Source organism: Melanostigma gelatinosum (assembly GCF_949748355.1).
Source record: "Melanostigma gelatinosum genome assembly, chromosome: 14".
NCBI classification, from domain to species: domain Eukaryota; kingdom Metazoa; phylum Chordata; class Actinopteri; order Perciformes; family Zoarcidae; genus Melanostigma; species Melanostigma gelatinosum.
Genome location: NC_136647.1, coordinates 12,230,148 through 12,241,498, shown reverse-complemented (window position 1 = coordinate 12,241,498; position 11,351 = coordinate 12,230,148). Strand labels below are relative to the sequence as shown.

General features: G+C 43.8%; 1 protein-coding gene across 1 annotated transcript; it reads right to left on the bottom strand.

The window, feature by feature from the left end:
- LOC306788015 (von Willebrand factor A domain-containing protein 7-like) lies at nt 1–7,583 on the bottom strand (the record flags this gene model as incomplete). Its single annotated transcript, XM_079283344.1, has 16 exons — nt 7,537–7,583; nt 6,554–6,768; nt 6,193–6,465; nt 5,998–6,091; nt 5,764–5,898; nt 4,965–5,151; nt 4,695–4,870; nt 4,485–4,597; nt 4,254–4,370; nt 2,703–2,915; nt 2,485–2,617; nt 2,022–2,171; nt 1,557–1,649; nt 1,201–1,463; nt 768–1,061; nt 1–627 (listed from the first exon to the last, which is right to left on the bottom strand). The coding sequence occupies exons 2-16, from the start codon at nt 6,746–6,748 to the stop codon at nt 1–3; spliced, it is 3,063 nt and encodes a 1,020-aa protein (XP_079139470.1). The 5' UTR covers nt 6,749–6,768; nt 7,537–7,583.
- Nucleotides 7,584–11,351: the final 3,768 nt, after the last annotated feature.

Below are 11,351 nucleotides of genomic sequence, written 5' to 3'. Positions count from 1 at the left end.
TTAAAACAGAAAACTGAGCCCTAGGATTGTGATGCTCAAGCAAAGAAGAAAAGACTGAACAGCTCTGGTAGACAAAGACACAACAGCTGCTGTTGGACTCTGTGAGCTGCTGGTGGTTGCAGGTTGTGAGCTGCTGGTGGTTGCAGTTTGTGAGCTGTTGGTGGTTGCAGGTTGTGAGCTGCTGGTGGTTGCAGGTTGTGAGCTGCTGGTGGTTGCAGTTTGTGAGCTATTGGTGGTTGCAGGTTGTGAGCTGCTGGTGGTTGCAGTTTGTGAGCTATTGGTGGCCGCTTTCCGGATGCTGTAGAAACAGGAGGCTACATTACCCACCCGATCAACAACCAGCAGCTCTACATCAGGCGAACAGCAGGACGAACTGTAGGACACCAGCGTTATGTTCCCGCTGCCAGCGGTCATATTCCCGCTGGCAGCGGTCATGTTCCCGCTGCCAGCGGTCAAACTGGTGTTCATGGTCCCGTTGCCCTGTCTGAGGCTGACACGCTCAACACCCGTCCCTTCAGCCCCATCAGTCACCTGAACAGAGAGCTCCCACATCGATAAGCTGCAGATATCAGAGCAGTTTGACTGCAGGCTGAGCAGCTCACACACAGGACGAGTAAAATCAGTCACCTATGAGGAGAAGAAAAAGTATATGTATAGTTTTTTATAATATATTCCCTATAATCAGTAACAAATTACATCTAGGAAGTTACAAATCTGTAAAACAAAGAATTGTACTTGTAAATGGGATTCTTTAGCGTGAGGATTACCGTGTTAAGGATGGAGAAACGCAGCACAACATAGTTTGTATCTTCACCACCAGGAGCCTCGACCTCAATAGTCAGGGTGACGTCAGAACCAGACGGGGTGTTAAGAGGTGCTGAGAGGGTCACGGTACCATTAGCACTACTCCCGGTTTCCAGGAATATATTGGTTGGAGATGTTGAGTTAAATTGTCGGTTATTGGTGCCTTGGATGGTGAAGTTTCCCCCGACTCCACTGGTCGTCACAGAGAAGGGCACAGAGAACGGTGTTCCTGGTACCAAGATGCTGTCGGAATCAGCCTGAAAACAGAGGGGATCAGACAAGGACCAGTGTTTGTGATGATGATTTAAGTGAACATTACAACAATTTTTAGTTGCTGCATCTCCTCTCATGTTTGATGTGATGTTGCTGTGACACAGTGATGGTCTGGGTACTCACCATAACAGTCAGATTCGAGGCTCTGAAGTTGGTGGATGACTGCCTTTCGAAGACTTCCTTTGGGTCAACACCGTCATTCTGCCCCTTCACCCGCACCACAAACTCCACCGACGGCATCATGTCGACATGAACTAAGAAGCTTCCACCGCCCTGTGGCTCCACGACTCCTTTAATCTCCGACCCTGACGATTTAACCAGAGCGACTTCTGTCACCGTGGCGGAGTCACTTCCCGTTAAAGTCACCAACAAGCTACCGTTGACACCTTTAAAGAACGTTGAAATTCATCATGTTTGACTTGATCATTTTATGTTACATCAGCGTGTCATTAAATTCACATCTTAACAATTTTCTGTACCAGCTCTGGGACGTGTGTCAAGAGCATCATATCCTGTGAGAGGGCCCTGTGATGCCTCCACAAAGTCAAACAGGAAGTCAATCGGACTCTGACCTGCAAATAAAGTCATGAAAAAAAGGATAAAATATACAGAGTTTCTTTCAGTGTTTATTTCAACAAAGCTCAGATGAACAAAACACGATACTGGAGTATTCTATTTTTTATGGTTACTACGATATGAGCAACATATCCTGCAATTTTTAAATGAGCATGCTGTAACATGCTCACATTGCTAATGTTTAGCAGGTATAATGGTTACCATGTTCATCATCTTACTTTAGCTAATAGTTGTTGAACAGCACTAGAAAATAAATACAGTTGAGGCTGATGAGAGTGTTGTTAGTTGTTAGTAGCCGTACATCATAGTACCAACATGGCTCTAACATTTATTTTGTGATCACATTAAATCAATCATGGGGGTCTCACCGACGACCTTAAGAGTGTAGGGATTACTTGACACCATTTTCATTTTCCACAGTCCAACTTGTCTTTTTAGTTGCAGAGTCTTGAAGTTTCCCACTGACTGGGATGCAGTGATCAATGATCCTGTTGTGTCAGTGCTTTGCTGAGATTCCCCTTCAAAAATTACAATTAAATGAGTTACTACACTGACTTTTTCAATTGTGTATGACATTTTTTATTGCATACTATAATATGATTTTTTTCATGGCATACTGTTCTATAACATATGCTTTTTAATTTTGTACGACATTTAATGGAATACTATTTAATGGCATACTTTGGCATTTTTTTATGACACTATACGATGATGTTTTTATGACACACTTACTATACTGTAACTTTATTTTTTTACATGAAATAATCCACATAATGCCTTAACTTTAGGCGTAATAAAGAGTGAAGACTTCATTTAGAAAGGCAGTATTACCTGTGGGGCTGGTAAGAGTGAAAGCGAGGGAGCGCGCAGTGATGTAAACTCTAAGGTTTGTTACCGTTTCATCAACTGTAAAAGTAAAGTTATCTGATTTTCCTGGGCTCCTGGCTGCCTGCAGAAGGGTTACCTAGGAAATAAACATTAAACAGATGACACAGCTGAAATCTTTGAACTGACCAAACTAAGTAGTAGTGAGACCTAAGTGATATTACCAGAGAGGAGCTGGAGGACTCTGTTATGATGCTGGTGGCCACAGGGAGCTCATTCTTTGTGACTTCAATAGCCAGACCTCCTGACGACTGAGCCAGGTCTCTGTACAGCTGGGCACCTGATGTCACCATCTGATTGCTGAATTGTTGTTGTTGGCCATCATCACTTTGTCTTCGACGACGAGATCCCAGTATGCCAGTTATCATGAAGTTCACCTGAAAAGAAACGGAAAAAGGTCCGAAAATTTAAGGTGTAACGCAGGGGTCTTCAACGTTTTTCAGGCCAAGGACCCCCAAACTGATAGAGAGATGGCGCAGGGACCCCTGACTATATATATTGTATAAAATTGTGTTTTATATTAAATGGGCCTAGTACCGTGTATACCACTTTATTGTGCATTAAATACTAAGCTATTCAAACAATACACAGGTTCATAGATTCATGTTTTTATTTTAAACATGTGCAAGGTACAGTGAGTAGGGCGGTCGTGCCACTGCCAATTATAAACATACCTTGTCAGCTGATACCAATGCCAATAGCAACATTGCCTGTCAATTGCATGATAATCATGCACACAAGCTATTCAAACTGATGTTTTCATTTTAAAAACATTTTAAAAACTGCAGTTATTAAACTGCTCCTAAAGAAGCTAGTTTAGACTCCTCAACAATGAAAAATTATAGGCCAATATCAAACCTCCCATTTTTAAGTAAAATAATTGAAAAAGCTGTTTTCCAACAGCTGAACAACTTCTTGGCCGTAAACAACTGCTTTGATGTTTTCCAGTCAGGCTTTCGACAGCATTACAGTACTGAAACTGCTCTTGTTAAGGTTTTCAATGACATCCACTTAAACACAGACAATGGCAGAAGTTCAGTCTTAGTATTACTGGATCTCAGTGCTGCATTCGACACGGTCGACCATGCCATACTCCTAGAAAGACTAAAAATCTGGGTGGGACTCTCTGGCACAGCATTTAACTGGTTTGAATCCTACTTGAAGGACAGAGAATACTTTGTGTCTGTCGATAATTACACATCAGAGCTGACTAAAATGAGATGTGGTGTTCCCCAAGGTTCAATACTGGGGCCTCTTCTGTTCAACATCTACATGCTTCCACTAGCTCAGATTATGGAAAACAACAAAGTGTGTTATCATAATTGTGCAGACGACACACAAATCTACATAACTATGTCACCAGGGGAGTATAATCCCATAAAAGGGCTGGGTAACTGCATTGAACAAATCAACAACTGGATTCATTTATTGTTATTATTATTTATTTGGTGCAGAATACTGTTTTGAATTTAAACTAAGGTTTTGTTACTGTTATTATGTTTAAATCAGTTCCAAGTTACACAAATGTCAATATGTTTTAATGAATTTTGCCTGTTCAACATAATATCAACCAGGGGCGTCGTTAGGCCTATTTTAGGGGGGCTGAAGCCCCCCGCAGTGTCCCTACCAATGCTGAGACCAAACCTACGCCCTTGCAACTTGGTTGTGAAGAAATTCTATTCTGACCATAAATGATTTCATACTTTGATACTCACCACTGTTTGCGTCTGCTCTATGAGTGCGATCACTGTGCTTTTCAGGTGTTTGTCTTTAGCTGGTGCATCTGTGAAGAGGAAGACCTCAGAATTTGAAGGAGCCCCGGTTAAAGCCAGCTGTATGACGAAGAGAGAGTGGAATAACAAGGACAGCTTTAGTTAAAACTTTATACACTCCAACAAGCTTCTGGGGGCAGATTTTGATGTAGTAACAGCCACACATCACATCACCTGAAGGCCTGAAAGACTCAGTTCCCCCTCATCCCCTCCACCGGCTGCGGATAATGAATTAATGGCAGACTTGAAGACGTTTGGGTCTGTAGTCTTTATCAGCGGCCCAACATCTGGGGTTCAGTTGGAGACAGGAGAAAGAAAACACCTCGATGATGATGTACAACAACAAGAACAACAACAAAATGTATAGCATCCTCAAGATTGTACCTGGATCGTTAAAAGATACAAGAATGTAAACTGAGGGCTCATCCTCTGTTCCCACTTTACTCTTGATTATAGAGGAAGTGACGGTCCTCACTGCTGCAATGTCATCGCTCATGCTTTTTGTGGTGTCAATCACAAAACAAAGAGCTTTGCTGGACCCTTTGGAGATTCCCAACATCCTGAGGGATGAAGAGAGATGGAACAAATGGATGAAAAACGTACTCTACACCTCCTTATAGTACATCATTGACACATGCAGAATGGGTTTCTCACTGGAGGAATGGTCTGTCACCAGCAGCCCCTCGAATGTCCTCCAGTAACCCACTGGTTGCAGCTATCGCCAAGTCTGCTGCGTCAGTGTGGAGGTGTCCGTGACTGGATGAGAAAGTGTCTTTGTTGATCCCACCTTTAGGTCCAATGTCGCTTGTTTGATCCACTGCTCCTCCGTGACTGCATTTTCCTTTGCAATAGATACCATAAGAGGGAGATCTGTTGACTTTTTTTGTCATTTTCTGAGGAGCATTCTGGTGGTTAAATATGTGCTTTTATTTCTATAGACCTCTTTTTAACTTTATATATTGTGCAGTAATTAGGGAAAGTTCCACCTGAATTGTTTTGAGAACATAAGCTTACAAAAGCCTCAAAACAACAACCTGTGAAGGCAAAGTCAAGAAGACAGAAAACACAACAGGGGAAAGTGAAACTGAAGAGGAATGTGACTCCTGAGGTGATCTTACAGTCCATATTTATTGGCCCCAAACAGCCAATGGGTGTGTATCCTGACTGGGAAAGGTTGTGCATGTTAGGCCACTTAACAACATTGTTGTAACAAGACATACTATACTGTACAAGGCACTTGAAACATTATTGCAGCTTTAGTGAGACATAATGCAAAATGTGTTTGAGGTTAAGTAACAAGTAAACATTGTGAAAGGGACTTATCTATTGCTGTCAAGACATTATACTGTATCCAAATATTTTACAGCAAATCTCAAGAATGTATTCGTTTGTGAATGTGAATCTGAATATATAACGCTGTGGCATTATCGGTTAAATGTAAGGAATCACTTACCTTTGGGTTTGGTTGATAAAAATGGCACAACACCAAAATATCCAGAGGTCAGTACCTTCTCCTCTATGATGTCCCCCAAAATGTTGTTCCTGCAGTCGTCTCCATCACAGTTGCGACATGTCGCCCTGCTTTTATCTGAGTAAAAAAATATTTGAATTATGTTTTCCTCCGTGAAATAATTCCTCTACAGTCACATCATAGCCTACCATCTCTGACATTACACAATCTATTCACCTGCTATGTTACCAATGCTGGTGTCTGATCTGATCAGATTAGAGTTTGGGAGTTTGTTTCCTAGTTCCACCCAGTTACTATGACTGTAGAAGTCCTTAAAGTTGACAAAAGAAGACACAGGTTAATAATCCATCAAGTTTCCTTGAATATTTTAAAACAGTTACGGCTTCAGTAATGCTTTGAGAAACAATGAACCTGTAAGGGATGTAAAATCTCTCCCAATTTCTGCCTCGCTGCCTCAAAGTTCTCTTGTTTGTTGCTTGCTTTCACAGCCAGTAGTCCCTCAGTGATGATTTTCCTTCCTCCAACAAACATTTCATCATTAAAGTGGAAGCTTCCATTCAGGGCATGGCGAATGTCCACCCGTACATTCCTCTGCATGATAAATATAATGGCTTGGCGGAAACTCTTGGACGACTGTGGTTCACCGCAGGCCACAGCAACAGCCTTTGCAGTGAAAGGCTTTGCCTAAACACACAAAGTCAAATCATATTAACATTGCAAAAAGACGACATAACATTTCCAGTAAAACAACCTAATTGAAGGGAATTCTTACAGGAAAAGTGAAGTCTGTCCCCTCAGCTTGGGCCAGAGCACGGCACACCTGCAAGGTGGACTTTAATATCGCTTTCTCCGTGATTTCCTGGTGATTCAGAGACTGATTCAGAGACTTTCCTGGCATTACCTCAAAGCCCAGCGCTCCAGTGCGCAGGAGCAGGAGACACAACGCAGCAAACCCTGAAGACATCATTGCTCAACCTGTTGAATGATCTGCGGGAGATAGAAACACATTTCTCTCCATTTTTCCTTCAGTGGTTCATTACCTGGAGACTGTATATTAGTTATTGGTCCTTTCATTTATTCTTTATTTAGTCTCAAACAAAAGTGCTCTCGACAATTCCTACAGCCGACTAAATTCATAAAGGTGTGGAAACGGTCACAACTGCTAGAAACAAATGAATGTAAATGATTTTATGTTTTTCTTTTTTTATTGTAACTGAGAGAGTTGAGATAGTTGGCCTTAAATTAACCGCCGTCAGCCAGAAAATAGATGATGTTTACACAACACCACACTAAATATGAGGGTAACATCACTTGTTTCTATAACACCAGCAGTGCTGTAGACCTGAATGTCTGAAAACATAATTTTGATTCAGTGGAGAACCTTCATACCACGAACACTCACCTCACTAAAATAACCTACTTTATGTAACAAACTTAATTTGTGATTGCACACATATCACATTTCACATGTAGTTTTAGCCCTCATACTTCTCTTCATAGCTCACAATAATATATTGTTATTGAGTATCCTGTTTATTTCACCATCAAATCTTAAATTAAAGAAAGAGCACTTTAAAACTGATTTGATTTGTAAACTCAACGCTTTCTTTGGTAACATTTGTCTTAAAGATTTTCTAATTGTGGTTTATAGTAGAGGATAAGTACTACAAAAGTGTATATGGTCTGCACAATGTAATACAACTCTAATGTCTATCTTTACATTACTGATAACTATGAGTTGAAAGAGTAACGTACCTTAGGTCTTGATCCTGTCCTCTCCACTTTAGCATTCTTTGTAAACACCTGCTTTTCAGCACTCCACAGCTATGGCAGGGTGACGCAGGTCTTGTTCTACCTGTTCCATTGGGTATGATTTGAATGTCCGTCTGGGCGGTAACAGAGAGAGAAACCTTACAAATTCCAAAGTTCTTCACCTAATACAATTATTATCACATTTTACATGTAAATGTCTCTTTACGAGTAAGGTTTGTGTGCTGCATACTCAATATATGTTTTGTGTGGGAATGACTGAAACAAAACTTACAGGTTGTTGACATGTCCATGGATGACATTCTGCATTCTTCTTAACGTGAACAAACATTTGGCAAGAGCTGTAAATTAAACTAAAACACACACGGACACCAACCAAGGCAAACACTGCAGGCAGATACTGTACAGATGTAAATTAGGCGGTTCTTTTAAAGTGACTGTTGAAAACACATCATGATGTTATCCGTCATGATCCGAGTAAGAACACATGTCCTGAAAGTGACTTTCCTCTAGAACCACAGGTACACTGACAGCATCTGATATTTGTGATGAATGCAGTGGAAACATGATTGATGAACTCCCTTGTGGGGAGAACAGAGAACAATCATTTCTCTCAACAGTTACTCAGCCATCTTAAAATTCAACTTGCTTGACTTTGAGTTTTCAGCTGCACCACTTATGGACATTTCATTTTTGCCATTATTTGAACTCTTTTTTAATAATAATAATAATAATAATAACTTTAATTTATATATCGCCTTTCAGGGGACCCAAGGCCGCTTTACAAGAGTAACAGTTTAGACAAAAACAGTTTAGACAAACAGTCAGAAAAACAGAACAAGTAAACTAGGGGCCGAAAGCCTTGGCGAACAGATGGGACTTGAGGGCCCTTTTGAAGGCGTCCAGAGTGGAGATGTTGCGGATCACCGCAGGGAGAGAGTTCCAGAGGGTGGGGGCTGCCACACTGAAAGCTCTGTCCCCGAAGGTTCGCAGTTTGGTGCGGGCGGTGGCAAGCAGGCCAGAGTCTGAAGACCGCAGGTTCCGGGGAGGGGCATGTGGGCGGAGGAGGTCCGATAGGTACTGGGGGGCATGGGCATGGAGGGACTTGTAGGTGAGGAGGAGGATCTTGTATGAGATGCGGGACTTGACCGGGAGCCAGTGGAGGTTGATGAGGGTGGGGGTGATGTGCTGCCAGGGCTTTGTGTGCGTGAGAACCCTGGCAGCAGAGTTTTGTACATACTGGAGCCTGTCCAGGGTTTTGTTGGGTACCCCGAACAGGACACCATTGCAGTAGTCCAAGCGGGAGGTGACAAATGCATGGACCAGGGTTGCAGCAACAGACTCCGAGAGTGACGGTCGGAGTCTGGCAATGTTCCGGAGATGGAAAAAGGCAGTTTTGGTGACGGACTTGATGTGGGACTCGAAGGAAAGGGTGGAGTCCAGGATGACACCCAGGTTGCGGACTTCAGGAGATGGGGAGATGGAGCAGCCGTCAACCTCGAGGATGAAGTCACCAACCTTCCGGAGCAGCGCCTTGGGTGCCACAACCATGAGCTCTGTCTTCTTGGTGTTGAGTTTGAGGAGATTTGATGACATCCAGGTTTTTATTTCATACAGGCAGTTGACAAGGGACTGAGGGGGGAGCTGGTGTAATGATAAAAAATGTTTTAACCTCCTCATGTTATTATCTGTGAGACATATTGCTGTTTAGAAAGTTCATTTGCATGGGCGTCTGGATGTCTGAACACATTGACCTATTTGGTCTAGGACGAAGGTCACTTTTCTATCTTAGTCGGGACAAACAGCCGACGTGGTCTTTCTCTATATCAACTGATTCTTGTTAGACTAAACATTTCTGCCTTAGTCTCCTGTGCTTTATCTGTTCCTCTCTGCCGGCCGGTATAAATATCTTGTTTGGATTTTGTGTCTGGAGAGCATATTCACAGCTCACTGCAATACGTGGTGGTGTTTTGTGTTCTCTGTTTGCAAACATTAAATTGACTTCTTGAAACTTTGATCATTCATCGAGACTCTGTTTTTATGTTAGACACTTTGGATAAAACCAACTTCACTCCTGAACTTGTTAAGGAAATATTCCACAACACTGGGAGGATGGAGTAGTACTGAGATAGATTTGAGTATCATCAGCATAGCAGTGGAAGTTCAGTCCGTGATGGCGGATGATCTTGCCGAGGGGGAGGATGTAGATGGTGAAGAGGAGGGGGCCAAGCACAGAGCCTTGGGGCACGCCATGATTGACTGGGGCTAGGGGGGAAATAGAGCCGTTGATGGAAACAAACTGTTCCCTGTTATGGAGGTAGGATGAAAACCAGGAGAGGGCGGTGCCAGTGACCCCTAGAAGGTCAGATAGGCGGTTGAGGAGGATGGTATGGGAGACAGTGTCAAATGCTGCAGAGAGGTCCAGGAGGATGAGGATGCTGAGGCGGCCAGAGTCAGCAGCAATGAGGAGATCGTTGATGATCTTAATGAGGGCGGTCTCCGTGCTGTGTTGGAGTCTGAAGCCGGATTGGAGGGGCTCATAGAGCTCATGGTTGGACATGTGGAGATGGAGTTGGCCGGCGACTACTCTTTCCAGAGTCTTACTGAGGAAGGGAAGGTTGGAGATCGGCCGGTGGTTGTGGAGGTCATCAATGTCCAGGCCAGGCTTTTTGAGGATGGGGGTGACTGAGGCAGTTTTGAAGCTGGTAGGGACAATACCAGATGCCAAAGAAGCGTTGATGATGTCCACCATGTAGGGGCAGAGGGTGGGTAAGCAGTCCTTGACCAGGGCTGTAGGCATGGGGTCCAGGGAGCAGGTGGACGTCTTGGCCGAGCTGACCAACTTGGCCAGTTGGGGAGCATCCACAGGGGAGAAGGAGGAGAGGTCACAAAGGGAGAGGAGCGGCGCTGAGGGGGCGTTGCCAGGTGGCTGAAGTGCGGGTGGAGGGGGAGGGGCTGGTGTCAGGAGCTGCTGGTGGATGGAGTCGACTTTCGCCTGGAAGAAGTTGAGGAATTTGGAGCAGAGATCGGGAGCACCAGAGGGATGGGGGGCGTCAATGGGGCGGAGTAGGCGGTTGATGGTGGAGAACAGTGATCGAGGCTTGCTTTGCTGGGCACCGATCAAACGAGAGTAGTATACTGTCTTGGCCTGAGAGAGAGCTTCCTTGTAGGTTTCCACATGGTCACGAAAGGCCAGGAGGTGGACCGTGAGGCCAGTTTTTTTAGAAAGCCTCTCCAGCTGGCGACCAGAGGCCTTCATGCTGCGGAGTTCGGAAGTGAACCAGGGGGCAGGGCGGGTGAAGGAAACAGTCCGGGTTTTGATGGGGGCGAGAGAGTTGAGACTGAGGGATAAGGCAGCGTTGTAGTGGGCTACCAGGCCGTCCACGGTGAAGTCGGAGGGAGCCGAGGCCATGTGGGTAGCTATCAGGTTGGATAGGGCTGGTGCACTCACAGTCTTGATGTTCCTAAAGATGATGGTGCGTTTAGGATGCTGCCTGGGCAGGGAGACAGGAACAATAATAATAATAATAATAATATGGCTATGGAGGCTACTGATCTATACCAAATGTATTAGTTTGTGTGATCGTGTTACTGCTGTTGTGACAGTGTGTCTCATGTTGTCTGTTGTATTTTATTTTTGTGCACCGTGGTTGATGTTATCTAATCTAACCCAAACTGTATGCCCAGTTGAGGTGTCCTTCTTTTGCTCCTGTCTCATCACTTACAGCAGACGATGCATAACGTGAGGGCCACATAATGTCTGTATGAACACATCACCTTTTTAAACTGCTCCTCCACTA